The 19466-nt window shown below is 55.9% G+C and overlaps 1 protein-coding gene across 1 annotated transcript in view; it reads right to left on the bottom strand.

The window, feature by feature from the left end:
• The window catches only part of SHC3 (SHC adaptor protein 3), a 97310-nt gene that overhangs the window by 27886 nt on the left and 49958 nt on the right, over positions 1-19466 (bottom strand). Inside the window, exons 3-6 of the mRNA XM_030293413.1 lie at positions 14393-14456; positions 11943-12062; positions 9105-9158; positions 3855-3906 (exon numbers count right to left, since the gene is read on the bottom strand). Of these exons, the coding sequence (XP_030149273.1) occupies positions 3855-3906; positions 9105-9158; positions 11943-12062; positions 14393-14456 (290 nt within the window). The remainder of the gene's footprint in view (positions 1-3854; positions 3907-9104; positions 9159-11942; positions 12063-14392; positions 14457-19466) is intronic.

Raw genomic sequence — 19466 nt, forward strand, 5'->3', positions numbered from 1 at the left:
TCCCTGTGTGACCCGCGCTGCCCCACCCTGTTACTAGCGACGGGGAAAGAAACTCTCGGGGGAGGCACACCAAACCGCCGTCCTGCTGCACGAAGCCAGCAGGGCACCGTGGAGCCCACGCGGACGGCGGCCACCAGCCCCGGGGTCCGCAGGCTTCCTGTCCCCCGGGCTGCAGGGGAGCACCCTGGGGACCCAGGGAAAAGCACGTCCGGAGGCTCTGGATCGCAGCGCGAGCCCTGGGGAGCACTGGGGATGGCCAAGAGGTTTGTCCCAAGGAGACAGATGCCCGGCTGTGTTTTTATTACTGATTATCGATATTATTTTAGTTTATTAAACACCAGCCCCGGAGGCACAGGGCGAGCCCACATGACACAGCTGTTAGAGCTGCAGGGTCGTGCATTAAGCAGTACGGGTGGCAGTGTCCCTCCAGCTAGTAAGGAGGCCGGAGTCTAGGCAGGAGGGAGGGGAAGAACCCCGGCCCCCCCCTGCCTGTTTGCAGCCACGCACGCCCACCCCCGAGGGGGACCAGCCGAGGGCTGCCTGGTCGGTGCTTCGGGGAAGAGTAGAGACGGGAAGGGCCAACAGTGTGCAGCTCACTGTCCTTCTGAAAAGAGATACAGCAACCGCAGTGAAGGAAGAACGGGTTTCGGCAGGGGGCTGCCCGATCGCTCCTGTCTACACAGCAGGGAGCTGGAAGCCTGCTTCCTGAGAACTGGAAGACGCAGGGCCGCGGCAGAAGCAGGCACCCTGTCCCGCCGAGGGTCGAGTCCTGGCGGTCAGAAACCGGGGGCGGCAGAGGCTGCAGCCGCAGAATTAAATCACGTCTCCCTCCGGGCTCGGGCACCTGCAGTCCTCGGTGCCCTGGGAAAACACTGTCTGAGGGCTGGGGTCCGAGGGTCTGTCCCGGGGCCTCTCTGTTCCAAACTGCACTCGAAATCCAAAACGAACCCTGGGGTGAGGGTCTCCGGGGCTGCTGTTTTCTCTGAGAGCGTCGCAAGTCTTTTCCCCTCACCCCCTCACCGGCATGACTGGGCACATACAGGAACGGTGAGGCCCTCCCATCGGTGACCACCCCTGAGGAGGGGGCAGAGCTGGGGGCGTCACTCAGGGGCCACGAAGGAGCAGACCACTGAGAGGCACGTACAGAGCTGTGGTGCCGTGAAGACTCAAATACGTCGTAAAACCTAAAATGTGGCCCAAAATGGACGTGAGGGCCACAAAACGGGGCCGTTCTTCGTTCCGTCCCTTCTGGGGGAAACTGGCCCTCCTGTTACAGGGCGGGCGGTCTCGGGGTGGGGCTCGTGTGCCCACGTCGTCTCCCCCGCCCCTCAGACCAATAAACAAGGTCGCTCTAGGGAGAACCGCTCACGCCTCTGAGCTGCTGGCCTCACACGAGGGAGGAGACGTCCTCGGGCCGCGTCACGGAGGGCACTCGGGAGCAACACGCACTATGGCCCCCGTAATCATACAGGCGGGGGGGGGGCGCGGGGGGACGGCATGTTCCCTCAGACGGGCCAGCCCCACGTGTCTTCCACACACAGCAAACGCTGCTGGTCAGAGGTCACCATCGGGACACCAGCTCGCGGTTTCCCCATTGGCTCCAAACTCGTCCGGAGCCCGCACCATAGCTCAGCCCTCTGACAGCTGCGGGCTGCGGGCTGGGGTCTCCGTCCACCTGATGCTGTCCCCACGGCGTCTGCGGGACACCCGCTCCGCCAGCACAGGCGAGCGATGCCCCCACGGCACGCGGCCGCCGTCTCCGCCTACCGGGGACTGGTAGGGGCCCCTTGGACATCTGGGGTCCCGCCCAACTAGAAAATGCCCCAGGAACCACGTGCGACCACGGTCCCTTCTTCACGGCAAACCGACAATCCTCACCCCCGGGAGGAAGGCTGAACAGCAGTGGCCTCCTAGGAGGGAGGCACAGACCCCCTGAACTCAAGCATGGTTTCCAGCCAACACTGGTCTGTCATCTGGGGAATCCATCGGAGTGGCGGGAACTCAACCACGGTTGACGTGAGGGCGGGCTGGCGGATGGCAGGCCCTAACCCCGGATAACCGCACACCTTGTAAGAAGGTGCCCACGTGAAGACACAGCCACGCTCGGAGCAGAAGGCGGCATGAAGGTGGGCCACTGGAGCCACGTGGCCACAAGCCAGGACGCCCAGACGGCCAGAGCACCGCCAGGAGCTGGGAGAGGCAGGCGGGGTCCCTGCTCCAGGCTTCAGATGGAGCCCGGCCCTGGCAGTGCCTTGCTCTCAGGTCTCCAGCCTCCAGAACCGTGAGACAACAGCTCTGGTCGTTTTCAGCCACCGCCGTGCAGAGTTCTGTACGGGAGCCCTCGCGGACCGATCAAACTGCTTCCCGCTGGAAGGACGGGCTTGCGTGGAAGGACGGGCTTGCGTGGAAGCCCGGCCTGCCGCCCTCACCCAGCCGAGCCCCGGTTATGCACAGTCATCACATGGAAGTCGCTGCAAGGTCAAGACGGGGTGGGCTCCACGTGTTAGCCAGGGGTTTCGGGGACAGTCCTTGGCTCAAGACCACCCATGCCCCCTTCCCGCCTACCCTCAGAACTCTGTGAACACCCCCTGATTCAGGAGCGACAACGTGGCAGTCATAATCCAGGACATGGCGCTTCATTTGCGGGGTCCCCCTCGCCCCCCAGACACCCACGCATCTGGGGGAGAATAAGTGCTAACACCGTATGATGTCGTCGTCTGTGACTCTGAGGAAGGAAAGCGGTCCCGCCACGCCACCGAGTACCAGCGTGGGGCAGGAGGCGGCCGTGGGGAGGACCAAATCTTTACAGCCAGACTGGTTTCTGATTTGCAAGGTTCACTGACCTATCAACCATCTAACCTCTCTGCAAACGCCTCCAGGTCGGGCCGCACAACAGTGAAAGCGTCTGTACGCGGACCCCGGGGGGGTCGGTGCACCTGGGGGACAAGTCTCACCACATGGCGCCACCTCGCGGACAGTCAACCCGTTCTCTGTGTCCAAGATACAGTACCGGGGGGAGGGCACGACAGCATGCTAAGATCTCACGTGCACTGACATTTTAAAAGAAAAGAATATACGTGTACGTATGTGGATAAAAAGTCCCGTAAAGCAAACTAGAAAATCTTAACAGTCGGTACCTGGGGTGGAGGGGGGGAGGAGAGGGGAGCCAGTGCTTTGTATTGCTATCGACACCCCCTGGCGATCTTCGTCAGCGAGTTCTAAGCTGGGGCCACGGGGTGCGTCAGTATCCAAGGGTAACGCGCACCTGTGGTCAGCCCACCCGCCCGGGCTCTCGGCGCCCATGGTGGGGCTTCGGTTTTGTACATGATAAAAGGAACAGGGTGGTGAGTGTGGAGGTCTAGGAATAAAGGGCCCGTGAGGATGGAAAGCTCGTGAATGCCCCACATCCCCCATTTCCAGCCTGCGTCTGAGGCCCTGGCAGCTTTGTGGGGTGCGAGTGGATGGCACGTGAGCGTGGACTGCTCAGGGCAGCGCAGGCTTCTCGGGGTGACGTGGTTGGCGGTGGGGCTGGGGCCGGGGGGGGGGGGGGGGGGGGGGGGGACACAGCGTTCCAGGTGTGGCCGAGGCCGCTTTCAGGGCACGAACGGGAGCCACAGGTGCAGGTCACGTGCTCCAAGCCGCACTCCCTGCGTGCAGGTGGGTGTCTCAGGCCCCCGGCCGCCCGGTGTCTCCTGCCCCCACCGAGGAGGCAGGCAGCCCTCAATTCCCGTTAACGGCACGGCGGGACACACAGGTCGTGCTGGCGGAGGGGGTGGGACCAGGGGGAGCACCTGGCATCGTGTTCAGCCTGACCGCGCACGAGTGAGAGACTGTAGGAGTCGAGCATTGCTTACCTCTGCGGTTAACAGGGTCCTTAGCTACGTACGCAACGTAGTCGGTTGTGTCCTGTCAGAGAAAAACGAGGCACCCATGTCACTAACCACGAGCAAGACAGCACAGCCAGACATACAGTACGCAACCCAGCCCAGGAATCTAACGCTCCCAAGGGACAGCCCAGAAGGACGGTATTTCTCACACTACCGCGGCCAGGAGTCTCCGGACCTTGTGAAGTGCGGGTTCCGACTCGGCGGGTCCAGGGCGGGGCCTGAGGCTCTGGTGCGGACACCGCCTGTCTGTGCCCGCGCTCTGGGCCAGGGCCGTGTGACCGGCACCCCGTTCTCTGCACGGCGGATCCCCCCAGGAGCTCTGAACGCACTGCTGCCCAAGTCCCAGCTCCCGGATAATCCGCCCTTGCTGGACGGGAGGCCGTGAGGCCTCAGGACGGTTTGAAGCTCTCCAGAAGGTTCTACCGTGAGTCAAGGCTGACAGCCACTGTCCTGAGCTCTGCCTGAATCAGCGGTCGTCAGTCCAAGCTGGCGTCAGAGTCCCACAACGGGCTTGTGGAGACACAGGGTGCTGGGTGCCGCCTTGGGGCTTCGGATTCTGTGGGTCTGAGGGGAGGCCCCAAAATGTGCATTTCTGACAAGTTTCCAGCCGGTGCTGGTGCTGCTGGTCTAGTAGCCACGAGGAAACCAGAAGCGGACGTTCAAAGGTTGGTTGGGAACGCCTTCCTGGGTGGATGGCATGTGATGGTTCTTTTCTTCTTGGAAATAAGTAGTAACTTTAATCTTTTAAGATGTTTCACACATATGAGCTCTGAGTAGTAGCCTGGCTGTTCCGGGTGAAATCTGAGTCTGCGCGGCGGCCTCATCTGATCCGTGCACGGAGGAGGCTCTGTCCTCAGACGTAGGCTGGGCCGCCTCTAAACAGGCAGAGGAACCAATCATTCTCTTCATTCTGGAAAGCAGAACAGACGTTCCCTGCAAAGCTGACATTCTCAACATTTGTAAAGTCTCGGCGGGGGGGGCGACCGGTAAAGGCTCACCCCGTCGTTGCAGATTTCTCCCAAATGTCATTGCTTCGAAGGGCTCCAACATTACAGATGAGCTCCAGGTTTTCAGCATCCGGAAGATTCTGTGTCGTGACTGCCTTCATTACTACTCTCCGTGGGCAGGGGATGACCCCTTCTCTCTCTGCCGTGCTCCAGGAAAACCCTCCGATGGGAGAGGGGACGACTGGGAGCCTGGGGACATGCAATGATTACTAAACTCCCCAGCAGGCAGCACCAGGCACAGGGTGCTTTTCCATACGTGGTACATGGTTTCCCAGAACTCACAGCGACCCGCTGGGTCTGAGGAGGGGAGGAGGGCCCTCCAGCGGGTTTTGACATGACTGGTTGCCACCAAGGGTCCCTCCAGTATGCTGCCCGTCTACGCTGTTCCATGCTCCTCCTTAGGCCACTGTCTGCTGGTATATTCCCTGAGCTGGGAAGGGGGGTGAAAAACAGACCATCAACCCAGCTTCCAGTCATTTCCATCAAGGAAGATCTGGTCAGAATATGAAACTAACAGCCAAGTAAGGACTCCAGCTTGCAGTCACGGACGCTTTCTGTGGACTCGGGAGATGACAGCATTGGAAGGGTCCTAGGACAGCACCAGCGTCTCTCTGTCTGAGCTCTGTGGAATTCTAGGCCTGGTCAGGAATATTCTCCAGTGTTTGAGATGTGACCAGACTTTCTTTCTAACTTCGTGTTTTAGTTTCCATAATAATCTTACAAATTAATACGAGAATATCCGGGACCATCTGAATGACCACTGCGTCATCGGTTCTGCGTTGCAATGTCAGCGACAAGGTTGTCACTTGGGTTTCCAACATTACAGATGCCAGGTTTTTAAAGAATTCGAGAAAAAAGAACACTCAGACTAGATGCTTTTGCCCCAACTCAAGCAATTAACGTCACATTTGTACACAACGATGCATCACTGAAGTGCTTACTTCAACAGAATAAATTAGTGGAAGGACTGAGTCACCCAGGCGCCTGACGTAGTAGAGAGATGCTGACCTTGAAGGATTCCGCACCGTGGCGGCCGGTTCGAGAGTCCCTCTGAGAGCAGAGATCTGGGTGACGTCAGTAAAACCACCCATCCCGGTAAATTCCTGTCACTTTGAATGTTTCTGGCTTTACTGTGTTTATCAGGATTAAACTTTCAAACGTGATCGGGGCTTACAGTTCAATAGGACGTATGAACCCAAGGAATGTATACTTGATTTATTTTTGTGCATGTTTGGGTGACAAAATTAATTTGAGTCAACACTAGTGGCATACGCAAAGAAATTCTTCTTCTTAAATTCTTACTCCAGTCTGAGAAATGCTCCTCTGGGGAAGGAAGGCCAGGAAAGAGACATGACGTGTGTCCCGTCCCTCAGATGGTTTAGGGTCAAGCCAGGACAGAACTCTTCTAAAGCCAATGTTGATCATTGTCTGGCATGCTGGGGGAGTGTATTGGTGTTCAGAACGTTGTTCTAGACATCATCCAGTCACACTGAACACCAAGTTCCACAGATGGGGCTGCCGGCTGCCCGTCCTGCGCCCCTGTTGCCACCCCCCAAACCTTTCTGAGCCTGGCCGGCACCCTGACCCCCTTCTGGTGGCCTGTGAACACTGGTAATCACAGCAGATTATGATTACAGGGCATATTTTGGGGGGATTTTGGATTAACAGTGTTTTTCAGCCTGTCTTAGTTGATATTTCAAAACACCATTTTCTTACTGGGTCAACTAGAGCACAAAGCAGTGAGTAATTACACACTGAGCACCAGAACAAGGGATCGAACCTGGGATTGCTAGTTTTATTGAAACATCTTCCAATTATAATGGTTACAAGCCAGTGCGGAACGGGAACCCACGCACAATGCGAACGTGCATTTGGGCTTGGTTAAAATAGGAACTGACCAGGTTTCCTGTCCCCTGGTATCGTGACGTTTTATGCATCAGAAAAAAATAAGAAGAAAATATTAAAAGGTTAAAAGCATCCAGTGCTTCCTTTTTCTTTTTTAAAAGCAAGGAGGTGAGGAAATTTGAGGCTCGCAGACCTGTGTGCACCCTGGAGAACAGGACAATTTGAACAGAAGCCTGTGTCCTTGGCTTCCTGAGCCTTCCGTCTCTGCAGGTCCACTCATAGCATCATTAAGTTGAGGTTTGAGACAAGTTCTTGGAAGAATCTGTCGCCGCGGGTACGTACTGTTTCTTCCTTTTATTTTGCAAGCTGGGTTACCTCCCAAATTTCGGAAACTATGGCTATGAGCATCACACGGGGCCAGCGGTGAGATGCCTCTGCGAGTTGACTGGAGCCACGTGCAGACACAGGTGGAGGCGTGAGGGCAGGTGCGCGTGCAGGTACACAGCAGGTGCACCTGTCCCTCGAGATCCCATCTCTAGTGGCAGACTCCCACTTGCTAAATGTATGTCTCAGTGAGGTCTTTCGCTTTATGATAAAATGCAAGAGATTAAGGGATTGGAGAGAAAGTAAAGGAGGGGAGGGGAAGGAAAAGAGGAAACCACGGGGAGAGATTTTGAGGACTAGACCCTAAAGGAAGAGAGCGTGAGTCAGTGGAGGTGCTGAGGGTGGTCCAAGGGTGCTTTGCCATATTCTCTTGGTCAGGCGGGGGCGTAAGGGCAAGGAACCAAGTGCAGGGTGGCCGAATCGCTCTCCTGCCAATGCCCTTGGCCCAAGGGTCTGGCTGGGCTTGACGCCTCCTTGAGGGAAGGGGGGGCGGCTGCAGGAACTGGGGCAGAGGCGGGGGGCGTGGATTGTCTGCAGCCGAGACACCGGGGGCCGTGACTCCACCAGCCTTTAGAGATGTCGAGATGAGAGCCAGCAGTGGAAAGCGCCCGCCCGCTAGACTTGTTCATGAGCCAGCAGCAAGTGCAACAAGCAGTTCCCCAGGTAGAGGGAGCAGGCCGGGAAAGACACACGAAGTCCTCACAGCCTGGGAAACAGCCCCTTCCCGGCCAGACCGGGACGGGATCTCCGCACCACACCGGCTACTCCGGCTGCCCTGGACCCGGAAACTTGCACATAACGAAACAACAATAACAACAAAAACAGCACTTCTAAGCCTCATTGTTTTATTATAAAAGACTTATTCAACAGCAAAAGGACATCATGCCAGGACATAGAACAATTTTTCTTTTTGCGTAAAGGTAGCTTCAAGAAAACACTCACTCGGTCGTCCTAATTTTTAAATACTTCCCCAGACTGGTGAAAACGTGGCCCGGACCAATGAGAAATGGTACGAGGGCGGTCTTGGGGGCGGGTGTTTTCTCCCTCACGGCTCCGATGGCTGACCGGCTCTTCTTCCCTGGAGATAGTTTCCTGCCTGCAAGCTGTTTCCAAGGGCTGGCCAGCAACAGCGAGCAGCAGTTAGTGTGTGTGGGTCTGGCTCTGCTGGGGGCGGGGAGGGGTGGGGGGTGGGGGGTGGGGTGAGGAGGAGGGGGAGGAGCAGGAAGAGCAGAAGGGGAAGAGGGGGAGGAGGGGAGGAGAGGAGAAGGAGGGGGGAGGAGGAGAATGGCAGGGGAGGAGGAGGAGGGGAGGAGGGAGGGGAGGAGGGAGAGGGGGAGCAAGGGGTTTGTGGGTCCTGCCTCTCATGACGCTGAAAATGGGCACTGACACCATCTTGACCAAACGTGAGGAGTGAATTACCTTGTGACCTTGTTAATAAAAGCAGCAATGCAAAAATAGAACATTCCCATTCTGCCTTGCCCTCTCTCTCTCCCTCTCTCTGTCTCTGTCTCTCTCTCTCTCTCCCTGCACTCCCTCCCTGCTGGCAAAGCAAACCAGTAAGACTACAACATTAAATGTGGGTAGAAAAATTCCAATTTCAAACATCTATGAATAAACCAGACTAAGTCAACTCACAGGCTTCGCGTAGACTTCAACCGCGAAACCGAAGGGCCCTGCCGGAGCCCAAGAGAAAAAAGGAACGAAGCAGGACCCCCAGTCATCAGACGGGGCGCCTGACGGCTGACACTGGGGCGCGGTCCCAGGACCTCTTCAGAAAGCCAGGACTTGGAGGATTTTCGACCGCTTTGGGCTAATGGCACGAGAACTAATGCTGGTCGAGAAGGGCTTACGGAACCAGGTGGGGGGAGAGCTGTCATCACAGTTACCTTTCCCGATCGTGCCCTAGAACGCACCCCTGGGAGGAAGGCCCCTTCTGGAAAAGTCCCGACGAGAGCAAGGGAAAGCAGCCCCGGGCACTTACCGGGTCTCCCCCAGAGGCGAACGAGATGGACTGCATGTGGTGGTTGGCGATGATCTGCAGGCCCAGGACAAGAAAGGAGACACGTCGTTAGTGCCCGCCCCGCGTCCTGGAAAAGCCACCGTTTGTCGGCAGGCGATACGACAAGGTTTCCTGAGAATCCGCAAAACTGGTACCCGGCGCAAATAAAGGGATGGGAGTCGTCACACCAGCTGACCCCCGGTGGGCTTTCCCCACACGTCAGCTGCTCGGCGAGCTCCCTTGAGGCAACCCTTGAGGGAGGAACCACGGCCGCCCGGTTCACAGATGCGAAGCCCGAGGCTGAAGGACCACAGCTAACGGGGGTCCTAACGACCTTCCCTCTCGGAGAAGGAAAGGGTCTCACCCCCACACGGAAACAGGTCACTGGTGCAATTTCTGCTTCCAGAGACACATGCGGTCTTCAGGGCCGACCCCCACCTAGCGAGCAAGGAGCGCGTCTCGTTGTGTCCCAGGCACTCTTGCGACCGGTTCCATCGATGCAAAGGCCAGGGAGGACATTCCAAGTCAGTATTAAACCCGGAAATTTCCATTAGCTTTACAAACGGCAGCGGAATTCAGTAGACAGTAAATTAGAAGCTGCCCTAAATTTAAGCTGCGACGTAAGTTTCCCATGCTATTTTTATAATGTCAAAGACAATGGAATGACCTTGAATTGAATTCCGGGGTGGAAACAGTGGCCCCGTCTCCATCACACCATCACCAGGTTTATTCCCGCACAGCCCCTCAGGCCTTTGGTGGCAGGCAGTCGGAAATTAACAGAGGTGAAATCCCACCGTGCGAGGAGCTTCCCGACTGTGCTCCCGAGACGCTCGAAGCAAACCTGTGTCTGAACTGGGAGAAAACCACTCGTTCTAAAATGCCAAAATGGCATGTGCAAAACCACTCGCGATCTAGAAAGACCTGAGCATATAAATGGATGGAAACAAGGAAGCCACTCTGGAGCCTGTACCAACCCGGCCGGATCCAGCTACCAGCGGCCACTTGCAGCCTTCTGGAAGCTTCCTGCCTCCAGCCCCGGGGCAGGGGGCTCCCAGGAGGGCAGCAAAGCACCAGCAATCCCCACACGAGGATAAACCTCGAAAACGTGTTGATTTCTGCTTAGTTTTTGCTTATAAGACAGCCCTCATACTGGAGTTTGGAAACTGAAGCGGGTATTATAATTGAGGAGAAAAAGCAGAAATCCTATTTGGTCACGACGTGTGGCTGTTGCTGTATCATTGTATCTCAGACCTTCGGGAAAGATGGGAGATTAAACGGAGTTTTGAGCCGGTGAATCTCGAGCAGGTGTTTTTGACCAAGGGAGGTTCGAGGGACGCTCGGCAGAGGAGAGCGGCCGGGACTTTCACGGTTGCTCTGCACGGGGGAGGGCAGTGTCCGGCCGGGACTCCTCCTAATTTGCAACAGCCAGGCCGCCACGGGACAGCCAGGGGCGTGAGCGGGGGCTGGCGCCACCGTCCCGGGCCGTGTTCCTATCGTCCCAGAGGGCGCCCCCCGCTCCTGAGCCCAACCCCACACCCATGCTCCACAAACAGTGAGGACACAGCCAACCAGCCCCCAACCCCAGCACGGCCACGTCCCTTCCACTCCTCCTGAGTTTGTTTGATTTTCCTTAAGGGGGGAATGAGGTGTAATAGGCAGGGATCGGGACGTGTATCCCACAGAATTGAGGGCCACGGCCTGAGGATCCCTAGAAACATGACAGCAACGGCCACACTGCGTGAGAGTGGATATGGGCGTGTGGTGCAGGGCAGAGGGGTCCCTCCCGCCTTGCAGCCCGGGGTCACAGGTGCTCAGCCCTGAGAGGGCCCCAGAGAAAGGCGGAGCCCGCTGAACCTTCCTAACCCACCACCACCCCACCCGTCGGAAGGACTAACGTGAAAAGACAGGGATTATCTGTCGGGCAAGTGAGGAATGGAGTAGGAGGTGGTGCCACTCGCTGACCTGGGGAACACTGAAGTGAACAAATATAAATATATTTGGCAACGCAAAGGTAACCCCAGGCAACCCCGGGAACATGGCCAGAGTCAGAGGTGTGCGGGTGGCCCATCTCTCTCCCCGTGGGGACGCATCCCATTTCCAGCTCAGGCCACCGGCAACGGAGCCCCGGGCTGCGCGGGAAACACGCCCTTTTACGCGTCTGGGCGTCTTCACCTGCTGGTACCCAGGACAGCCACTGAGACACCCACTGTTCCAGCGGACAGAACTGAGGCCCGAGAGACCTAAGACACACGCTGCCGAGAGGCCAGCGTCACACACGGAACCCGCCCCAACGATCGCCACCGCCGTGCGGCCTCGGCCGGCGAGCGGCAGGCGTCCCACACCGGGCGGACTCCCTCCCGTATGCTTCGTGCAGCGACCTAGGACGCTGTCAACCGCGAGTGGCTCCAGATGAGGAACCGCTAAGACAGAAAAAATCTGGCCCATTAAACCACGAGGTGCCATCCACTTCAAGGATGACAAAATGTGGAAATGAGACGTGGGCTGCGGAGTCCAAGAAATACGGTGTAAAAGGAAATGAAAGACGGGCAAGGAGATGAGGAGTCCGTGGCAAACACAAGCGCCTGCTTCTACACTGCAAGTCCCTCAATGACTTTAGACGTTACCCTTAAAAAAAAAAAAAAAAAAAGGTAATTTGCAGCAGATTCCAAGAAAACCAATTCTACCTATCATTCCGTGGGCAACCGTTCAAAGGGGCCAAAGTCTGCAGGCTAGTAAAGATTTTAGACAAATGTTCTCTGCCAGACCCAGCAGAGCCGGCAACCTTGCAAAACACCCAGGGGGGCCCGGGCGCCTACAGACCTGTTTGGAGTCGGGTGTCCGCAGGTTCAGGCTGGCGGTGGACACGGTCAGGGAGATGTTCATGCCCGCAAACTGGAGGTTGCTCTTGCCCAAGATGCTGGACAGCATTTTGCTGGGAGGCTGTGAAATCAAGCGGCCAGATTTTAGCTTCCGATTCCCGAGAGGCCGCGCTGTCACAGCCTCTCTGTTGTTCCCGTCTGCTGCACCCCCCAGCCCCCACCTTCCCGCCCTCACTGGCCACGTGAAGGAGGCTGTGCCACGAAGGAGCCGGCAGGCGGGATCCAACAGGAGCACACGGATTCTGGGACTCGCCACAGGCAGCCACAAACACGTCACAAACTCGTCATGCGCACACACGCGGGAGGACCCTCGGGCGTCAGCACCGTCCGCGAGCAGGCAGCTCCCGTGGGGACGAGTCTCCTGTCACTCGTAAGCCCAGGAAAGGGCCACGGGCCAGTGCTCACAGTTCCAGGCTCAGATACTGGTTCCAGCCCCCGGGAGCTAAATGGCAGAGCCAGAGAAGCAGGGTGCAGCTCGCGGGGCCGACGAACACCCCGTGGAGTCTCGAGACTGCTCACTGCTGGGGGCCTTGGGCCGGAACGTCCTCCAGGCCGGTGCTCACACGGACGGCCCGGCACAGGGACGGACCACCGGGCTCAGCTCAGTTAGAGTCCTTGGCACAGGGCCCAAAGGACTGCGTTTCCGCACCAGCCATCCCTGCCCGCCCCCCGCCCCCCACCCCCACCCCCACCCAAAGGCCAACACCGGTATCTGGGTCCAGGGCCCCCAAGCCATCTTCCCTGTCAGATTAGAACATGCCCTCTTTTGATGTGCTAATTACAGCTGGTTCTTAAACCATTTTTAATCTGACAGAGCTGTTTACAAATACAGAGGCCCAGGGGCACCTGGGTGGCTCAGTCGGTTAGGCGGCCGACTTCGGCTCAGGTCACGATCTCGCGGTCCGTGAGTTCGAGCCCCGTGTCGGGCTCTGTGCTGACGGCTCAGAGCCCGGAGCCTGTTTCGGATTCTGTGTCTCCCTCTCTCTCTCTGACCCTCCCCCATTCATGCTCTGTCTCTCTCTGTCTCAAAAATAAATAAACGTTAAAAAAAAATTAAAAAAAAAAAAAACAAAACAGAAATTTATTGAAAAAAAAAAACAAAAAAACAAATACAGAGGCCTGGGCCCCGTCCCCCGAGATTCTGATTAAGTCATACCCGAGGCCATCAGCCTTGTTTCTGCCACCCTCCCCGAGCTCTGAAAGAGGACACTTCCTAGCCCTGTCCTCAGACCCCCTCCTAGTGACCCTACGCGACAGTCAAGATTCAAAGTTCTCTGCCTGAAACCCAGCTGCCTTATGGCTTCGCGGATGTCCCCGAGCTATAATGACAAAACCCACCCAGGGCGGGGGGGTGTCAACAAGCCGGCCACCTGCCTGCAAACCTCAGCCCCAGGACGGATTCGGGGAATCAGAAGTAACGCCTCACGACAGAGCAATAGAGTCCGGGCACAGACAGTCCTGACAGTGGCTATTTAGTTCTGTACCTGCCAGACTTCTAACCGGAGAGGTTTTCTGAGCTTTCTCTTAATCCACTTTCTCCCTGGCCGTCTAACCATCTCCAGAGTGAAAAAGTCAAACCCAAGGTTGAATGTATAGTCCCTGGAGCCGGGTGACATGGGCCTGAGCCCAGCCTACCCCTACCCACATCTCTGTGCCTCAGTTTTCATCACCTATAAAATGGGGATATCCCGTGGCGCTCTGGAGCTGGTTGTACTGGCTAATGAGAGACAATTATTAAATTTTTAGGAATTTTAGGAGCTGGCCGTTAAAAACAGCTGCTATGAAAAGTTACTTTACGTAAACTTACAAACAAATAACTTACATTAAAAAAAAAAAAAGACAACAAGTACTCAAAACTCCTCACTTCCCAGCTGCTTTTGCTTCGTTACCGGTCATCTGTGCCGCTCAGGCCTTTGTGCCCGCTGCACCTGTGAACCAGGTGGAAACACCGTGAGATGACGTGTCACTGCGCGTCCTCGGGGATGTCACTAGAGCCTGGAAGGGGCCTGGCGGAAGCACGTATGCCACGGAAACTGGCAAACGGGAAAGATGAGCGGCTTCGTACTCTGAACCCTGAGGGCCGCTGGTTAAATTTAGCAGCACAGCACCCGGGTGTTCACCACCAACTGTTCTAGCGAAGAGAACTAACGCCCAGAGAGGCTTCGAGGGGCGCCAGCCCCGTCTTCCGTGCCGTCTCCTCACCATCTACAGGTCTGGGCCAATGGGGCACAACTGGGCGCTGACTTGCCGGCCGTCCTGCCAACCCCAGGGCAGGGGGACCCCGAGCTCTCGTCGCTTGGAAAGTGCCGACAGCCAGGCGGTGACAGGGGGCCCTGACGGGCGGGGCGTGACCGCAGGTGCTGCGTGGGGAGGCAACACAGAAGACAGTACCTTTCTCTTCCTGAAGGCTCCCTTGGCGCCAGGGACGGCTTCGCAGACGCGGCTGATGGCTTCCCTTAAGGGGGCAGGAAGAGAGATCCATTTGTCACATCAGTCAGGATCCTGCAACCAAGAGACCACACGCGCACGTCCCCAGGGGAGACACCTGCCCGTGCAGTTCAGCGTAGACAGCACGGCTCCCCATGCGGGGGTCACCCGGTTCCCTCTCTGGCAAACAGAACCGCGCAAAATGCGACCAGGTCGTCCTGAACCTCCCGGTGGCAGTGCCCTAGTGCCTCCTGTTGGCGTGGCTGTATCCTAACAGTGTGACGGGTGTCGACGCCACAGTCCGTCTTACGCTGGGCTGGGATTCCGTTTAGTGGGCCATTACCAGGGCACGTGGTCTCCCGGATGTTCCCTTCACGGCCACGGTCCCGGCACGGGGCCGGCCCTGACCAAGCACCGCTACGGGTCACCACCCTTCCAAGGTGAATCAGAATGTTATCAGAAGAAATCTGGCGTTCTGAGTATTATCTCCAGCGTCTGCAGTTAGTAAATATCACAAAACCAAGAGGGTTCTGAAGGCGGGGAGGCGCTCGGGTGATAGACAAATGAGCAAGAAATAAGGTCTGTGCCGGGCAGTCCCCGGAGCACCCGTTTATTGAGCAGCTACCACGTGCCGGTGCTGCCCTGAGGAAAGGAGGCAAGGAGGGTCCTAGGCCTAGGGGCACCTGGCTGCAGAGGGTTCGCCCGGGCAGGACACCTCGGGACGTGGGGAGGGTGCGAGATGGACCGGCTGGAGGCCGCTGGGGTCCAGATGCTGGGCCTCCAGGTGGGGAGGACGTGCTGGTAACAGGTGCTTGGAAGCAAATGGCTCAACTCCGGGAGCGGGCCTCAGTGGGTAATGACAGGGATACTCCAGAGGGGGCTCCAAAGTCAGGAGCCCAGAAAGGGGATGGGTGAACGTGTCAGCCCCCTCGTGGGGACAGACACAATTGTAAGAGAGCACAGGAAGAAGTAAACGGGGATTTGGACACACCACCGGACAAACAGGATAACGGGTCCTCAGAAACATTCTGCAAGCTTTCTACGTGAAATACTTGAAATCATTTTCTATCATCCAGAAATCTAATCCCCACCACAAGATAATGCTCTTAAGAGAGATCTGTCCTTGTCAAATTACCATTCAGGTGAGGCTCACATTTGCCATTGAATTCACTGCAGAGAGTGGGGAAAGACTATTCTAGAAACTCAAATACCGTGAAGGCTGTAGACTGAATCACCATGACTCAGACAAAGTTCCTTTAAAAGGCATGAATGTTTTCAATGTTTATCCTTAGCCATTTGTTTTATAATAATGTTCCAACTGTGGGTCTATCAAAATGATCACCCGAGTACCTTTTAAAAGGCAGTTCCTATTGAGGAAGGTCAAGCTGTCTCTTTATGGAACTATAGAAACCCCAGCATCTATATTTTCTCTGTCTAATTTAAAAACAAGAAGAAGAAGAAGCAGCTCGGCGCATCTCTGCACTGTGCTTGTTATGACACATTCGGCTGAGCAAAGCGCCAAAATCCGCGATGGTCCCAGCAGGCCGGGAAGATACCCCACGGCAGGAAGCTTTCTGTAGGTCTCTCCTAAAATATCCGTAACAAACATCGGATTTCTTTCCCGAGCCACCAACGCGGGCAATGAGAGAAAGAAATCAGCCTTGGGCGACAGCCTCCCAAGAGGATAGCTGTCAGCGGGGTCACCTGTACAGCATGTGTCTGAGCCAGTGGGCCACGCAGGTCGGGCCACAGGCCTCCCTGGCTGCCCGTGTGCCACTTCTGTGGGCGGGGCGGACACAGCCCAAGAAGTCCATTCCGTCGAGCAAATCCTCCCCAAGAGACCCCGGCGGCATCCCAGGGCACATTCAGAGACTCCATCTTCTGTCCTTAAGATGTGCCAATGTCAGAAATTCCAGAAAGTTCTCTGAGCTCCACCACGCAAAAAAGTCCTAAGGATCCCCTGTGTGAGATTTACAATCCCCCAACGTGGTTGCAAATCAAGCTACTCTTCAGAAAAAAACGTCCTCTGTCCATCAATTTGCTTCTAATGCTCCCACGATAACCTGCGTGCGTGTGACTTCTCACCACACGGAGGCTGATGGTGTCCGTCCCCCTTTGAAATAAGAATGTGGCGGAACGTAGTAACTGCCACACTTAGACGCCTGACGCTGACACAAGAAACTTTAACTCTACCGTCTGACTGCAGAGGTAACCATTCTCATCGTCCCTCTTTACCACCTAGCACAGCACGTTTTGGTGAACGGTACTGTCTCAACTTTTCATTCAGCAAAAATGATTTGGCTTTCTGTAATTTCACCGAGTCCTCGGGTCAGTCTCGGGTGGCGATGCACCTCTGTTTTTAATGGAGATCGCTCAGCCACCTGTTCAGCATGACCCCACTGGGGCGAGCCAAACTGTGACCCTGAGAGCTCAGCTAACGGGAATGTGGACTCTCTGGCACGACCCCAGTCACCTGGGAGTAACTGAGCCTCACTCCATCCTGGTCCCACCATCTCTCCCATTCAGTGTGAAGTTCTCATCATGAGAGCCAGCTCCTCCCACACGTCATACCTGTCAGGCTGGAGGGCGGGATTTGAGAACTGGGTCCTTTGGAATCATGTAGCCCCACTTTTGTCCCCACTCAGCCATCTCAGCCTGCCCACCCCACCTCCCCAAACACACACACGTTTCACAGACTAAAACAATAAATAGTAGGTGTCCCAAGTGGTGATTTCTGCCATCAGGGGTTTATGTTCTAGCAGGCGGAGGGGCAATAAATAAACACGTGGAACGACAAAGTGCAATCCACTTCATGAAGAAGCAAAAAGGAGAGACATACACGGTGAAGGGTAGCCGAAGACGCCACCCCACACAGGCCACGCCGGCAGACGGAGTATTCTGAGCTGAAGGCCACGGAGAAGTAGCCAGAAGAGCTCTCTGCCCTCCCCCCATTTGCCTAAAAGCAGGTCATAAATCTGTACACACAGCCTGTGCCCCTCTCCACAGGGAGGAACGGAGGTGAGCCACAGCAGCCCTGAGACACAGCAAAGGAACTTGGGCTGAGCTAGCTCCCCCCTCCCATCAATTCCCCCCACCCCACCCCACCCCTGTCCACGCACTTGCCTCCCCACATGTCAACAAGGGGTTCTCCAACAGGTTCCCCCCTAGAAACCCCAAATTCTTTTCCTGGGCTTTGTCACTTCCCTATGGATTTCTTGTTCTTTGGTAAGATGTGAGGTAAGCCCAAGTTCTAACCACTTCTTTGAGTTACTCATCACTGAGTTTCCCTGCCTGCATGTGTACTGTATACATTCATCACCTGCTTCTCTCCTGTTAGTCTGTCTTTTGCCTGCCTTATTTGCAGAACCCTAGCCAGAGAACACAGGAGGGCAGAGTGAAAAAGTGTCTTCCTCCCGTGGAGTGACAAATACAGTAATACAGACATACCCGAGGGGGACAGAATGACCAGTGAGTGGTGTTTCAGTGTCTGGGCAGCATTCAGGAAAAAAATCACACTGGGTTTCTATCTTGCGCCTTATATGCAAATAAATCCTAAATGGATTGCAAACTTAACTTCATGGTAATGAAACCATAAAAGTACTTTAAAAAAAGGAAAAAACCTGGGAGGAATTTTTTTATATTATCTTTGAGTGGAAGGATGATACAAATCTTGAACATAAAAGGAAATATTGACATACTCCAGAGCATAAAAATAAAATTTTATGCAGAAAAAAAACTGAAACATTTCATAGTCAACAAGTTAATTACCTTAATATAACTTAATAAGGAAAATATCAAAAACCCGATGCAAAATGTTAAAAGATACAAACAGAGTTCACAGCAAAGGACATACAAACAGCTCTTGGAAATATGAACAAATTCTTGGCTTTACTCAAAATAAGATTATAAACTAAAGCCCACTTAAACAGCCAAAGGTTCGAGCTTGAGACATTATAAGAAAGCCCCGCATGTGGTTAAGAAGCAGTTAGCACAGCCTCCGGGGGGCAGCCTGGCCTCATCCTAGGAGAACGAGACTCACACAGACCCTCCATCCAGCAGACCCACTCCGGGGAACCTACAGTCTAACACCTCGGAGGCGGCCCAGAGGCCCTGGGCATACCACCACTGACTGCAGCCAGGTTGTTAATAGGATGGAAAGCACTCGGTGGCTGTCACAAGAGCCAGTTCCACAAATGACGGCAACTCCTCCAAAGAGACCACCAACACGGTGCTGGTGATGGTGCCCTCTGTGCCCTTAACCCTCTCCCTCCAAGCCAGGTCTTGTTCCCACAATCTGCCCTGCAAATTCCAACACCCGCCACGGCCCCAAATGCAGTGGGCACTGTGCCACCCTCAGCTGACGCTCCTCTGACGTCTTCTGCCCTCCTGGGTGCTCTTTGCCAGTTTCTCGTCTTCCTGTGATGTGGCCACAGGACTCCATCCTGCCCACCTCTTCTCTGTCCTCTGTGCAACTCGGACAAGTGGACGATCAGGGTACAGTCCGAGAACCAGTTCACTGCCCCCAACTCCTGTCTCAGTGCACGCAGGGGCCCAGCTCCTCCCTGGCCCTGGATGAAGCCCCAGACACATAACCGTATCTAACCCACCCACCAGCCCCGGGGCTGGTCCCCCGGCGGGACTGAGGGCTGCATCTGACTCCTTGAACCTTTGGAAGGCCCTCCCCTGGGAATATGTGGGTGCCTGTGTTGTGAAATGGACAGTGTTGGTCCTTCACCCACCCACACACCCATCCCCTCCGCCGTCCACACCCATGGGGCAGCTGTAACCCTCTTGCGGCTGACGGGGCCTCAAACTAGCAGGAAACCCTCGGGATGGATTCTGTGGGCTCAGGGCCCACATGAGGTGCCCCCTGACCTTAGCCCTTTAGCCTGGCCGCCAGCAGGAGGCCATCAGCAATGCCCACTCCCGGTATGGAGACCATCAGTGCACTGGGCATCCTGGACTCTAGTGACAGGTGCCAGTCTGTGTCATCTCCATGAAGCCCCTCACTCTGTCTGAAGTGAGAAGGAACGACCTG

Source organism: Lynx canadensis, chromosome D4 (genome assembly GCF_007474595.2).
Source record: "Lynx canadensis isolate LIC74 chromosome D4, mLynCan4.pri.v2, whole genome shotgun sequence".
In the NCBI taxonomy this organism is placed as follows: Eukaryota; Metazoa; Chordata; class Mammalia; order Carnivora; family Felidae; genus Lynx; species Lynx canadensis.